General features: G+C 39.8%; 1 protein-coding gene across 2 annotated transcripts in view; it reads left to right on the top strand.

Annotated features, from left to right (window-relative positions):
* Positions 1 to 15,808, top strand: part of GAREM1 (GRB2 associated regulator of MAPK1 subtype 1) — a 188,270-nt gene that overhangs the window by 160,163 nt on the left and 12,299 nt on the right. For both annotated transcript variants that reach the window (XM_045849763.1, XM_045849761.1), the window contains exon 4: positions 6,441 to 7,613. In XM_045849763.1, coding sequence (XP_045705719.1) covers positions 6,441 to 7,613 — 1,173 coding nt within the window. The remainder of the gene's footprint in view (positions 1 to 6,440; positions 7,614 to 15,808) is intronic.

Genomic DNA, 15,808 nt, shown 5'->3' with positions numbered 1-15,808 from the left:
ATGTAACATGTGAACAGAAGAACCTGTGTGAAAGGTATACAGGACCTCTCTGTATGCCCTTTGAAACTTTTCTGCAGAACCTGCAATTATTTCAAATAAAAAGTTAAAATTTATTTATTTATTTACATTCCTAAACTTACTCCAATGCAGAAGCCCAGAATCAATGGGAAGGCAAGGTGAATACTAAATCTGAAAGTAAGCACAGTTAAGTTGAGGTCTTATTTAAAAAAAAACAAAAAACTTAACTTGGAGTCCACTGAGTCACCTAAAATGGACTTTAAACCTTAGGAGTCTGAATGGCCATTAAAACAATATTGTGCTTCTATTTATGTACTGATAATGCCTCCTACAGAGAAATCCACTTCTCCGTAGCAGTGATTTCCTGCCTTTTTCATCTCCTGACACACATTAAACTAATTACTAAGATTCTGTGGCACACCAAAAATATGTTTGCCAATCTGACAAAAAAAAAAATACAGGTAAGAAGCTGTTTATAAAAATTGTTACTACCTAGTTAAACACATACTGACAAATACTACTTATTAAGCAATATGAACATTATCAGTCAATTCACTCAAATGCTTTTTTATTAACATAAAAGGAAAAAGTCAATCTTAGGGTTTTTTTTCTCTTCAAGCTATTTTTTATTATCTTATCATTGTTCAATTACAGTTGTCTGCATTTTCCCCACACCATGCCCCCCTACCCCAGCCATCCCCACCTCCTTGCTTCCATCCCCACCCCTTGCTTCCATTCTCCCTTGGTTTTGTCCATGTGTCCTTTAGTTGTTCCTGAAAACCCTTCCTGATGACTAACCTGATAAGGATAATGTAATAGGACTGTAGACTAATCTCACCTGTAAAATACATAAATCATAAATCAAATATTATCTAAGAGAATTGTGCAATGTACTTTTAAGTACACCATGATAATACAGATTATTTCAGGAATGTAGGGCTGTTTTAATATTTGGGAATCTACTTATTATAATATGCAATCAGCGCATTAAAATTAAAAGTAAACATATAGCCATCTTACTGAATACAAAAATAGTATTTGATTTAAAAATTTTTTAATCAAAGTTCTCATAGTTTATATTAAAACACTGATAATAATCATATTAAAATATGAGACAACACTCTTGTGGAAAAAAGGGAAAAAAACTGAAAATGTGAAGATAAATTTTTTATTGATTGAATGAAATATAATTACCTAAAAATCCCAAGAGAATCAACTGGAAGAAACTGGACATACAAAAATCAACGAACCATTTAACAACTGTGAATGAACAATGATGTTCAGATACTGATAACAAAGCCCACTTAAATACTAATAAGGAAAATAAAAGATCTGAACACTGATGAGGATTTTCAGGTGCCTCTTTGGGAACACTATTATAATGATCCCACTTCTTGCCACAACACCGTGCAGATGCACTTCCAATAAAATTAATAAAATTACCAACACATACCATGGGCAAAATGAGTCTAATGTCCATCTGGAATAGGCAAAAATATCTAAAAATTTCCTATTATGTTTTTTAATTTTTTATTTTGAAGTAATTTTAATCTTAAAGAATTGTTGCTAGAATAATATAAGACCTCACTAAACACTTTAACCATATTCACCAACGTTTTACATTTTGCCAAATTTTTTATTGTCCTCCCTCCCCCAAATAAACATATACTTACTTATTTGTGTAAGTTAAGTAACTTACTTACATAAGTAACTTGCTCATATTTTTCTGAATCATTCAAGAGTGAATTGCATACATTAAGCCCTTTTCCCCCTTATACATCATTGCGTATTTCCTAAGAATAAGATATTTTCTTATGTAAACACAGTACATTCAGGAAAGCTAACAGTGATACGCTACTTTCGGTTACAATCTGTATTTCAGATGTGCCAATTGTACCAGAAGCTTACTTTATAGCATTTTTTTTCTTCCAGTACAGAATCCATTCCAGGATAATGTATTATATTTACCTTTAATTTATTTCACTTTAAACTTCTAAATGGTTCTTCAGCCTTTCTTTTCAAGAATACACACCAGACATTTTATAGAATATTTCTCAATTTGATTTTATCTGATATTCCCTCATTAGATTTCAGTAATGCACTTTTCAATGGAATGTTACCGAAGTGAGGTTCTGAACGTCTCAGGGAATCACATCCAGAGGCCATGACATGGGTATGCCTCTCTTCTGTCATGTTAAACTTCAGTCGGTCAAGTTGCTGTGCAGTTCCTCCATTCTGTAGTTACTTTTACTCTCCTTGAAATTAACAAGCACTCTGGGGGAAGAGGCTTTAAACCATGAACATAACCTACTCCTTAATCAAACTTCTATAAATTCATTAATGATCCTAGTATATCATAGTTGCAAAATTATGATTTTCCCAGTCCCACCACTTTTCTACATTTGTCAGCTTTTCCTTTATTTATTTTTTAATTTATTCAGTCCTCTTTTTGTTAATAATATAGATGTATACATTCCTGTTTTATTCAGTCGATTATAACTTATTATGGTCTTTATTGCAATGTTCAAATTATCTGTTTTTTGGCCAGTGGGGTCGGATTCAGGTTGGTTCCCCTGTCCTTTTGACATGTTCCCATCGTCTTACAAGCACTTTCTGGCACAAGAAAATGTTCCAAGCTTATTTTGTACCATTTTTGCCCTGGCCCTGAAATCACTCATTACTCCAAACAGCCCTGGTTCCTTTTAGTGGGGAACGGTTTGGGCACTAGGTATATTTGATGATAACGAGAGTCTTTGCTTCTAGTTCCTTAAAAAGGAGAAAGCTAAGAAATATATGTATGTCTAAATTCCTTTTTTTCTTTTTTATTGAATTTATTGGGGTGACATTGGTTAATAAAATGATATAGGTTTCAGTTGTATAATTTCTAATACATCATGTGTATATTGTATTATAAGTTCACCACCCCAGGTCAAGTCTCCTTCCATCACCATTTATCCACCCTTTACCCTATTCTACCTCCCCCTATACCCTCTGTGTGGTTTCTTAAATTTCTGAATTAATGCTGATAACTAATTCTAATCCAACCCCATGGAGCTCTTTCTGGCATTCCCCAATGGCATGTTTCTATCTCCCTTTGCATAGTGAAAACTCTGGCTCCCAAAATATCAACTCATTTACTTATTTGTTCATTCCTACAGTACATATAAAGTTATTTCAGAATCACCATACCCATACCCCTATGCAAAGCAGACCTAAAAAGAGCAGTATTTGTTGGAAGGGGGAGGTTTTCCCTTCCTGTAACATGTGATCAAAGGCAGTGTTCCAAAGTTGCATTAATTATTTCTGGGTCTCCAGCATGGCTAGTGTATTCATTTGAAATATGATTGGATTCATCTGTTTCCATTTGGATTCAGCTCTCAGGTGGTTTTTAAAATTCTGTTCACTTAATTTACTTTTGAATATGTAGAACATTAGCAGGCTTCCTGAAAGCCAGAACTCTGTAGCCAGGTAAACTCACAGAGGTGCCCCTTCCTCCCATGTCCCTTCCACCGGGTTCTGTCCCCCCACCCCCCTTAAACTACCGATTTCATTGTTTTCTTGAATATTTTCTTATGTTTCTTTTTTAATAAAAAATAAGCAGAAATATACACTAATTTCTTCCCTTCCTAAACAGAAAGGTAGTATACTATATAAACTGTTATGCACTTGTTTTTTTTTTTACTTACCAATATATCCTGGATGGCATTTCATATAGATTTATTGAACTCATCATTCTCATTCTTTTTTGCCATAGTACTGTTTCAGATGTATACCATAGTGTATTCAATCAGTCTTGCATGTTTGGGCATTTAGATCAGTTCCAATATTGCAAATACAAACCATGCTACAGTGAATAACCTTGTCCATGTGTATTTTCACATCATTGAAGGAATGTCTTCTTTCAGGGTAAATTCCTAGAAATAGGATTGCTGGGTGGAGGGATAAATGCATGCTTAGTTCGATTAGATATTGCCAAATTCCCTGCCACAGGGCTTGTACCGTTTTGCATTTCCACCAACTATGAACAAGAGTGTCTGTTTTCCCACAGCCTTACCAACTGAATACAATGTCAAGCTTTGGGTGTCTATGAATATTCCATTGAGAAATGGTATCTCAGTGTAATTTTAATTTACATGGCTCTTATTATAAGTGTTGAATATCTTTTCATAGATTTAAAGTCCATTGTGCATCTTCTAGTGAATTGGTTTTCCATAACTTTTGCCTGTTTTTCTGGAAGATTTTTGATCATTTTTAAAAATCTACTTATGTATTAGGGATATTTGCTCTTTACCTGTGATATATTATATCTATCGTATATCATGCTATATATCTATATATCTATATCTATATCTATTTACATATATATATAGCAAACATTTTCTCTCAGTCTGTTACTTGCCTTTTGATGTTGCTTCTCTTGTTTCTTACCACCCAAAAATGGTTTGTGTCAGAATAACCACATGAGAGTTTTTGTTATCAGTTCTAAAAATGTAACATAAAGCTATAAAAATTAAAACAGTATGGTTTTGATGGGAACCTAGGTAGAAACATCATTAGGATAAAATGGCCCTAAAATAGATACAAATATATGTATACATTTGAGTGTATGTGTTTTATAAATTTAGTGTATGATAAAAGGGACATTTCCAATCAGTGATGAAGGGGATGGTTATTTAGACCTCCAGTTAACTGTTTAAAACACTAAAGTTAGATCCCTACCTTAAATAATCCACCAAAGAAATTGTTGTTAAATGAGTTAAATGGTTAATAAATGAAGCCATCAAAATACTATAAGAAAATGTTGGTTAATTATATCAGCATTTCTCAACCTCAGCATTATTAGGATTGGGACTGGATGATTTTTGTTGTACGGAGCGTCCTGAGCATTATCCGATGTTTGGAACATCCTTCGTCTCTTCCCACTAGATATACATAGCACATCTATGTACATGCAATCAAAATTGTCTCCAGAGTTGTCTAATGTTCCCTGGGTTTGGGGGGACGGGTAAAATTGCTCCTAGTTCAGAACCACTGATCTGGATCATCTCAACTAATAGATGCATAGTATCCAAGAATGAAATTACAAAGGAAATTTTTGAAAATGTGTGCTAATAAAAGGAAAAAATTTTGGTACCTTAGGAAACTATAGCTGTAAAAGTGAAAGTCAAGCAACAAATTGAAAAATACATAGCATAAATGATATTCACATTACATAAGAAGTAATCAATAAGATGGCCATCCCAGCAGAAAAATGGGTGAAGCACACAAATAGACAATTCCCAAAGGAATCGATCTAAATAGCCAGATATAGAAATATCAAAAAATATTCACCATACTAATAATCAAAGGTATTCAAAATAAAAGTGCAGGATGCATGCTTTACCTTTAATGTTAGTAAATATTAGTCTTACTTGGCACAGGTATGGTGGACAGGTAATTTCATAAAGTGGAAGAAGTATAAGTAAGGATAATGTGGTGGAACACAATGGGCCATACACATTAGAACTTTCAACACACACACAGCTTTGTCCATGTAATGCTACTTCTGAGCCTTTATTCCAAGTAAATAATTGAACTATGAAAATGTTTGTTGCAAAACACTGGGAAAACCCATCTAACAATAAGGAACTGCTCAAGTTCCTTAAGTAAATTAAGGCATATCCATATATAATGGTGTATGTTAGATCACTATTATGATTGATGGTATATACATATACATGAGAAAATGAATAAATTATAGTCAGAAGCTCAGTAACAAAATTGTGTATGCATGTGTGTGTATTAATTATCTTTTTTTCTTTCTATTTACATAAAATTGAACATAGGTTATCTTTAGGGGTAAGGTTGTATAGAATTTGTTCATTTTTAATCTACATTTTCTCATGTTTCTTCCAATGAACATCTATCTGTCCCAATTCCAGTCTTAAAAAACCGAGTAAAATTTAAATAGCTTTTTAAAAAGAAATTTTCTATACTAGTGTTTATGAAAGCAACCTTATAACTGAAAAAGATATAATGATAATATGAATGTCGCAAAATAATTATCCATGTGATAGGCTACAATAGGAAAAGAAACTAGAAGGGTCTTCATCAAACCATTAACCATAGCTATCTGTGACTTAGGCTCATGATGTTATTTTCTTTTTGTCTTATTCCTCTATGTTTTCCAAATTTCTGCTGATGAACAGATTTCATTTTTCTTCAGAACAAAGTGTATTTTTAAAAGTCTAAACGAATGTCATCTTGTTATTGTTAACCACATAAATATTATTTTAAAAATGGAGTGGCTAAATTTAGTATTAAACAAAACCACATTTCCCTTTGTGCATGTGTGCACACATGTCTTAAGAAACAAGTTCTCTACTTCTCTGTGTGAATAAACTAAAGGAAACTAACCTGAAACTTGATTTATCCTCTTGCAGGTTGCTTCTGGTGAATGCAATGAAGACACGGAAGTTTACAACATCACCCTGTGTACTGGGGATGAACTCACTCTCATGGGGCAGGCAGAAATCCTCTATGCAAAGACTTTTAAGGAAAAATCGAGACTCAACACAATCTTCAAAAAGATTGGCAAGCTCAACTCCATCAGCAAGCTGGGAAAAGGCAAAATGCCATGCCTCATTTGCATGAATCACCGGACCAATGAAAGCATCAGCCTTCCCTTCCAGTGCAAGGGCAGATTTAGCACCCGAAGTCCGCTAGAACTTCAGATGCAGGAGGGTGAACACACCATCCGCAACATCGTGGAGAAAACCAGGCTTCCTGTGAATGTGACTGTGCCCAGCCCCCCGCCGAGGAATCCCTACGACCTCCACTTCATCCGCGAGGGGCACCGCTACAAGTTTGTGAACATCCAGACCAAGACCGTGGTGGTCTGCTGTGTGCTGCGGAACAACAAGATCCTCCCCATGCACTTCCCTTTGCACTTGACTGTCCCCAAATTTAGTCTCCCAGAACACCTGGTGAAGGGGGACATATGGCCAGAAACCCTGGTCCATCACTGGCTGGGTATCTGCCAAGAGCAGTTTGACATCGATGAGTATTCACGTGCTGTCCGCGACGTAAAAACCGACTGGAATGAGGACTGCAAGAGCCCCAAAAAGGGCCGGTGCTCCGGCCACAACCATGTGCCCAATTCCCTTAGCTACGCTCGAGATGAGCTCACCCAGTCTTTCCACCGGCTCTCGGTCTGTGTGTATGGCAACAATCTCCATGGCAACAGCGAGGTGAACCTCCATGGCTGCAGGAACCTGGGGGGAGAATGGGCCCCCTTTCCTCATGACATGCTGCCCTATCAGGACTCGGGTGACAGTGGGAGTGACTACCTTTTCCCAGAATCTAGTGAAGAATCAACGGGCATCCCAGGAAAGTCAGAACTTCCTTATGAAGAGCTGTGGCTGGAGGAAAGCAATCCCAACCATCAGCCTCTCACCCGCTCCCTGAGCGAAAAGAGCAGATGTGAGCAGTTTAGAGGTTCTGTCCGGTCCAAATGTGTAACTTCCCCTCTTCCTGTCCCTGGAACTGTGGGAGCAGCAATGAAGTCTTCAGAGATTGCCCTACCTCCACCTCCAGTGCCTCCCAAATCTGAAGCCGTAAGTCATTTCTGTGTTCGAGTGCTGTGCCAGCCCTTCTGTCTCTCTGCTCAATCACCCACCAGTTTATTTTCTTTCCTAATGAGAAGACAACTCCCCAGTGAAAGAATGAGCACATTTGCTTAATATACAGTGAAATATAAAAGCTTACTAGATGATTTTTAACAGTTAGAGGTTAGGATTTTACTCTATGTTTGATGAGAAACTCTGTGAGAGTTTTCAGTAGGAGAAGTTTCAATGAGACTTTTGCTGTTGCCTAGAGAAAAGATAGGGAGGAGAGAGCAGAAGCCAGGAGACTGGACAGAGGCCATGATAGCACAGAGGTACGAGATGATGGTGCCCTGAGCTACGGCAGTTGGTGGCAGTAGATGGCCAGGAGACATGAGTGGCTTCGGCACATGTGTTAGAGGTAGATGGTATTCACTGAAAAATTGGCTGTGAGTAGTAAAGGAAAGACAGAAATCAAGAAAAACTCGATTTTTAGCCTGGGCAACAGAATGGATATTAGTACTATTTATAGTGGTGAGGAAGACTGAAGGAGGAATAGGTTTATAGGGAGAGGAGGAGGAATCAAGAGACATCAGCATAATTTGTTTCTCTTTCCTATATGTCTGAAGTTACATCTGAGATCAAAGTATACCAGGGGTGTCCAACCTGTGACCTGTGGGCCACTTGCAGCCCAGGGTGGCTGTGAATGTGGCTCAACACAAAGTCATAAATTTACTAAAACATTATGAGATATTTTTTTGTGATTGTGTGTCGCAATGTATTTAATGTGTGGCCTAAGACAATTCTTCTCCCAGTGTGGTCCAGAGATGCCAAAAGGTTGGACACTCCTATAGTGAGTGTGCTCATGTACACACACACACACACACACACACACACACAGCCCAGAGCAGAACCAGGTGCCAGGGTGATTCTATTAATTCCTTGAACATAAGCCAGTCAGAGCTTGAGGGGGCTCTATCAAATTTTAATGTAAAAAGGTCAGTATAGGAGAGGAGAAAGGGCGCTCTGTTCTGACCATGATCTTTGATTGACAGGCACTATGAACCTTTGCTACTCATTTTTGATTGTTGGATTTCATTACATATGAAGGGAGAAAGCACTAGAGGCACTGGGTGTAATTCTGTTCATTTATTTGACAGTGTCTATTCCAGTGGGGTTTTTTCCCATCTTTGGCAGAATGCTTAAAGAAAAAAACTTATATTAATCAGAATAAATAGAAGATAAAATAAAAACCCATCTGACTGAAGCACAGACTGGGAGGAGAGGGTCTCTGTGTGCCCTGAGTGACTTCTGTCCCCCGCCAGGGGGTATCAAGACACCTTTCTGAAACCCTGGCACTCTACAAAACTCAGTTTCAAAACCATGAAATTATTTAGTGTGTGAGATGCTAGAAATATGACTGTCAGTGAGACCTGTACCCTGAATTCTAGTATCTTTCAGTTTATAGGGAAGGTAACAGATGAAAAGAGATGACTGTCATACAAGTTAAAATGTGCTCATCAATGGGAGAGACCTGTACATAGATCATGTGTGTGGGAGTTCAGAGGAGACAGAAACTTCCAGTGGGTTGATGAATGAGAGAAGTCTTTATGGAGATTGTGACATTTTAAATGAACGGAAAGAATGTATATGAACTGGAGAAGCAGAGAGATGAGAAAGAAGGACATTCCAGAATAGCATGAGCAAAGGTGTGGAAGCTGAGACAGGTGAGGAAAAACAGGAAGTGTTGTTGGGCCAGTGGAATAAGGCTGGACAGGGTGTGTGCAGGGTGGTGGTGGCTGAGAGGCCGGAGCCAGGCTGTGGACAGCCCCGAACCTCAGGCCACACTTTGTGCCAGGTGTCACGCTCAGCTGTCCATGCAGCGCCCTCACTGCTGCAGTTTCCTGAGAGAGGACCCACTTCTGTCTGCTTGTTCCAGGACATCAGAACTCCCCAGAGACTGCAGATCTGGATTTTCTCTTGCTCCTTATAGGATCTCCCAGGGTCCTGAAGCACAAGCTCAGAGATCCCCACACCCAGTAGGGGTTGTAGAATATTTGGGCTTAGTCTTGGTGGGGTTAGCGTCCTCGGTCCTTTTATTCATGTCAGAGGATATTCCCAAAAAACAGCTAAAAAGTAAAAGACACTCTTGCCGGCAAGTAGTTTAGGCGATTTTAGGTATGTGTCCACTCAGCGATATATTGGATGTCAGTTGAAGCTTAGAGCTGCTCCCACGGAACTTTGGCCCCTCTTGGCACGTAGTCAGGACTCATGTTTGCTGACTGATTGCTTGAGTCACACATAATGGTCACACCCAGAGTCCTTTATGTAGCCAAGTCTAAAGGTAGGAAACCCGTTTTTCCCCCCACTGTGGTATATAAGATGAGTAAGACCATAAATATTGAGGCCCTATCTTGACCTTGATACTAAAAGAAAAAATGTTACATTTGAAACTAGAAGCAAATCTTACAGGAAAAGAAAAGGTTTGGGCCTCCAATGTAAGCTGTGATTTCTGGTGAAGAGAATCTTTTCAGAGCATGCCCAGCGTCTATAGAATGCTGTAATCATAACAGTTTTTATAAACACCTGAAATCATTTAATTTACTTTAAAAAATTAGACATTTGAAATGAAGTCATTTTTTTATTGTTTCTCGACCATGAAATGAATTTTCCATCTTTAGGATGTGTGTGGGATCCAAAGGACGTCATAATTGTTAGATGTGGCTTCAGCTTGTAATTTGCAAGAGAACTTTAATGGGGCATAAATTCGAGTGCTCCTACAGAATTAAGTAAAAGTCTTTGGATAGTTACAGTGGAGTACCTCCTAGGGGAGAGACGTGCCACGTGTCCAGCAGCTATTCCACCTGATCATTAAGGATGGTTGTCAGCTTTCTGGTGTGACCAAATCTGGGAAGGGGACAACCCCGACCCAGTCTTTAGGAATAGAAGGTTCTGGAGCCATGGAAGAGAGTCAGAGAAAGCACGTCTTTCACAGGGAGGGAAGCAGAGCTGGCGATGGGCCAGTGAACTCTGATTGGCCACAGTCCGTGACCCAGTCAGGATCTAGAGGTCATTGGCCCCGGTGCCGGCATGTCAGTCTGTTCGTCTCCTCCTGCCTCTCTTCTTCACTTCCTGCTGCAGTGTGCTGAGGTATAAGACCTATCTGTGCTCTCTCTGCAGCAAATGTCGACGGTCTTTGTTTCTCTGTCTGTAAAAGTGAGATGAAATCTCTCCCCTTCAACAATGACGCTTACTGTGCTTCCCGCAGGGTGCTGTGGTTCCGGCGTCCTCTGGGTCAGCGCCTTTCCACCCACACTCTAGGGCAGAACACTAGGTTGTGAGGCCAAACAGAGGTCCTCAGAGGTTTAGCCCCCTTAATATATTTTGTACTTGATATGGCTCTTTATAGTTATGCTCTCATCCTTGTGCATTTTTGTAAAGATTATTTAATAATGTTTTTTTAAAACAAAATTGCTACTTACCTCTTCAGAATATATGAGAGGTCGTTCCCTTCCTAACAGGAGTGTCCCAGGGAAAAGTAAACAGTTCCTGGTCCCGGGTGTAGAGGGGAAGCAGCCACTCGTGTCCCTCAGAGTTGTTGCAGACAAGCTCAAGATCAGGGAGCATGCCCAGCTCACTAAACGGTGACATTGTCATTTTTTTTAACTGTGCAAAGTGCCCTTAAATCAGAATGACTAGACAGACAGTCTGTCTCAAGTAGATTATCATTATTGTTTCATACATTTATTCTAAACACATCTCTACTGCATAACCTTGTGGACCTCTGTTGCACAAGGGATAATCTCAATTTTCTGAGTATTGGCTAATATGTCTAAAATAGTAACCCAGACACACTCTTAAATTCTGTGAGTGACAGTCTGCTAGAGCTGTTCTTTTTTCCCCCTCCTTAGAAGTGCCATTTTGGAAAGCAATAATGGGAAGACTTTATATTCCACGAAATTCCATAAATAGAACATTTGACTTCCAGACCGCTCTGGGCCATGCAGTGAATTACAGATTATCGAACCACAGGGCCACAGCTCTGCTGAAACTGTGTGCACAGCAGTGTCCAGCGTGGGCTCTCCCGTCTCAGAACCCAGAGATTCATGTCCTCCATCTTCTTCAATAACAGGAAAACAAGTATTTTTACTCTGGGTTAGTTGTTGCCATTAGAACAATTCCTGAGAGTCATAAAAGGAGCTCTGGGTTGTGAACTACTGGTTTAAACCAGCCTTTCCCACAGTATTCATGAAGAATGTGTTAACCTTTGGGATGGACAGGGCTGCCCCCACCCTCAAGCCTACGAGAAACACAGTGCAGGGATTGAGTTACAGGATAGATTGGTAGCATGTGCTCATCGTTATAAGGCTGGAAGTCCATGGAAAATAAATTTCCTGTAGCAGAGCATGCTGTGTTGTTGGTGTTTGAGAAAAACAAGAATTGAAGGGTAAATTTCATGCCATATTGACTGGACCTTGTCCAGCAAGTGCTTGGTTGAACTGTACAGGTGCGAGTTGGTGTCATTGCATCTGCCTCAGATAGGCTGTCCAGTTGATGAGAAAATGAAAGGAGATAGCAGGCGTCCTGGGAGTGTTCTGGTCCCTCCCCTCAGTGGCACTGAACTGGAAGCAGGGAGATCTCTCAAACTATACGATAAATAAAAAGAACTGTGTAGCATGGCATCTAAGAACCACACGTGGATTCAAATCCTTGCTCTATTGCCTAGTAACTTTGAACCTTGGGCAAAATATTTAACCCCCCTGAGTCATTTCCTGGAGGCATAATAACTCCATTGCATTATTGTATTGTACAAAGTACTTGGCACTTCTCCCTGGCACTTGGTAAGCATTCAACAGATAGTAACAGTAACTTAATATGAGATGGAATCTGATTTAGAGTCACACAGGAAATGATTTGGGGGGAATTTTTTTCCTCTGTCCTTTCCTACCTAGGCTATAAAGCCTCTCCAAAGAGTTGCAGAGGCTCACAGGGCGGGTGCACGGGCAGGCGCATCTACCTCCCCAGACAGGCCATCAGTGGCCCTGCGCCCAGGCAGTGGCCAGTTGTCCCTGCATTCCAAAAGTGCACGTGCTAGTTTCATTTCGCCAGGTATCCAGCAAATAACAAAACATTCTTTTCAGCTGATTACAAAAATGTCTGCTTGATAAGCTAGGTGGTATGTCATAGTTACCTACCTGTGGAGCCAAGTTTGTCATCGTGACAAACCGAAAGAGGAGCCCCAGAAATGCCGGGCACCCTGCAGACCCCAGTCCCATGTAGTTGTTTAACGGAGTATTGGGATTGTGAAGACCCAGAGTGCCTGCAAACATGCTACCTGGGGCTTGAAGGCTGCAAACACATGTCAGAGTCGGAAGTGTCTAGGCACACCTGTATAGAAGTACGAAAGCTGAGAAGTAGCCTTGACTGGCTCTTTCTTGAGCGTGGCTGGGCCAGGTCACGGTGCTGCCAGAGGCCGCGGCCCTGGGTGTGACCACCCTGCAGGGTTTGGGGCCTCATGTGACTGACTATACAAGGTTTAAAAAACAAGCTATAAACATGTTTCTTTATTAACTGAGGAGAGTGACTATGAGAACTGGTCCCACCCTGAATTTTTATTTTATTTTGTCTTTGGGTTTTTTTCCTCTGTCAAATGTTAATATTAGAAAATGCATTAAAGGCAGATTTTTTAAAATAAATTTGATATATTAATAGTAAAGTTTTGATACTAATAATATTAATCTGGAAGTGATTATTTACTTTTCAAAATACTTACCCTACCAAAGGATTCACTCAGGATTTCACTAATTAATGAGGTCTCCTAAGGCATTTGACATTTAATTAATTTTAATTACAACTTTTGAGGCGTACTCTGAGAGCAAGCCATATACCTACGTTCCCACTTGTTAATTAAAATAAGGACTAAATTATTATTGTGTTTTAGTAATTTTGAAACTAATTGCCTTCAGGTTATTTGTTTTTAAATGAAACCTTCTAGGCCAAGAAATTTTTTTTCTCCTGTGCCCATGAAAAATCTCAATGATCACAATGTTAATAAAGTAATTATAATATTCTTTGGGATAGCTTTTGTCTTAAATCTGTGCTCCCAGAGAACATTTGCATAAAATCCCATTAATACAAGGGTTATTTAAACCATTGTTATTTAAACATGTAATATTTAAACCATTTAAATATACGTATAATATATGATCACACTCCTTGCTCAGAAAAGATCTTTTTCTTCTCTGCCCCAATGACACCGTTCCTTCTGGGAGCCCACGGAAGCACCCTGGAGTTCAAACAAGTGTTCTTTCAGAACCGCTTGCCCTCTGCCTCCCAGAGAGCGGCCTCCTGCACCCCCTCTGCCGCCCTCCCCGGAGGCTTGCAAATTGGAGGCCATTTCAGACATAGGTCTGTCCTAGGTCCTTGTCATCAGTGTAGGGAGTTGGAACAAGAAACGCATGCATCTGAGAATCAGGATTGCGACTGTAAATCACATCTGCCCTTGTGTCATTCATCAAATAGAGGCTCGTTTATTGCCATTTTGTCATTATAAAACTTTAATTTCTGTTTGGCTGAAAATATCGCTGATGGGTACATGACAGGGTTATGAACTCTTTGTATAAAAGCCTCTTTATAAATAAGATTTCTTAAGGCTGTAATGATTTTGTTATCTGGGAGAGAGAGTGTGGGAAGAAATGTAGAATACAGGGCAGAGGGCACGCAGCGAAGGCAAAGTTACAAAGTTCAAGGGAGCATGGTTACAAAACTCCTTTCTTTAGATTGCCGGCATTATCCTGGAGTTGGCTTTTTAGAAAAGAAAACTCACCATAAAGGTGAGTCCAAGTTTCGATCAAGCTCTTGTGTAGTGTATGTGTTTCCTGAATTGTTTTTGCATAGAAGCAAAAATGACCCTTCCTCTCCCTAAGCATTCCCGAGTCTCCTCAGTGACAGCCCACCGTCCTTTGAGACAGGAGGCTTTCACCCACGGGTGAGTGGTGCTTGGCTTGACAGACAGGCAGTGTGTGGCCTTCTCAACAGGTGTCTCCACATCCATTGCCTTTGATTTAGAAGTGGGGTGACCACTGCTATGAAATGGACTTTTGTTTTAAAAGATAGTTAAAGCACAAAACATGTCATAGTAAGTATACCACTTACTTTGCTTAAGCTGTCTCCCAGGCTCAGTTAGTGAAGGGGTGTGAAAGTGTCATGTCTTCCCTAGAAGACGAATAGGAAGTTCCCAGAAACAAAGACTTTCCAAGAAACACTGTCATACCAAAAAGGCCCCATTCCCACACTATGCTGTTTCATAAACGCCGTGTGTGTGTTTTGTTTCGTGTATTCTTTTGATCCCTAGGAAGAGCAGAGAAAGTTAATGCCACAGATGTCACAAAGGAAAGAAATTATTTCATCGGTAATGTGTATAACATACTCCAATGGTATTGCATGTAATTGTATGTAATGTTCAATTTTTTGTCCTCTGAACATCTGCATGTAACTAATTCTGTTTTCCAATCATGTGACAATGAGCTTTGTGCTTTTAACAGGTTCTCGTGCATTATTTTTAACATATGGCTGTTTAGTAAGAAGACCTAGTCTTCCGATGGTCACACATTATTGGTCCTTTACCCTGTGTGTGTGCTCAGTTCCCTCCCAGCTAAAAAGAGCTAGAGATGTATAAAGGGAAGAGGGGAAAGGGAAGCTAACTGCCTGTTCCAGGTGGTAGGCCATCAAGTTAAGCTTTCTGGACAGTATTCTGAAAATAAAGAAAATAGTCCTATTCAGTGATACATTTCATTTGACCACAGACTGGAGTCAGGTTTTGACTTTGCTGGCCACCTCCACTTGGAAATAGAAAGCTTCCCAAAGTCACTTATTCCACTGGATGTGTTCCATCTTTGCTTTACCTGTTAGATAATAAACTGCCGTTACTTTTCTGGCTTTACATGGCCTGTGATGGTGCGGCAAAGGCAGGGAGCGGTCACAACATGTGTGCTCCCTTTCTGCCTTCCATGAAAAGAGAGCGCAGGCCCAGGAGTCTGCGTGCACTCAACCAGGTTGCATGTGTGCATGCACAGCATAAACCCAGGAACATCTTTCTGGCTTCCCCCAAGGCAAAAAGAAGAAAAACTGCCATCCCTTTCCAGTGCCTAGCTCTGCCTTACTTGCCAGCTAGTATTCCTGAAAAAAGTGGTCTGTGCTCACTAACT

The sequence above is a fragment of the Phyllostomus hastatus genome, unplaced genomic scaffold, assembly GCF_019186645.2.
Source record: "Phyllostomus hastatus isolate PE091 unplaced genomic scaffold, TTU_PhHast_1.1 phas_contig_80, whole genome shotgun sequence".
Lineage (NCBI taxonomy): Eukaryota > Metazoa > Chordata > Mammalia > Chiroptera > Phyllostomidae > Phyllostomus > Phyllostomus hastatus.
The sequence above is the reverse complement of the archived record's forward strand: the minus strand, read 5'-3'. Positions and strand labels throughout refer to the sequence as shown.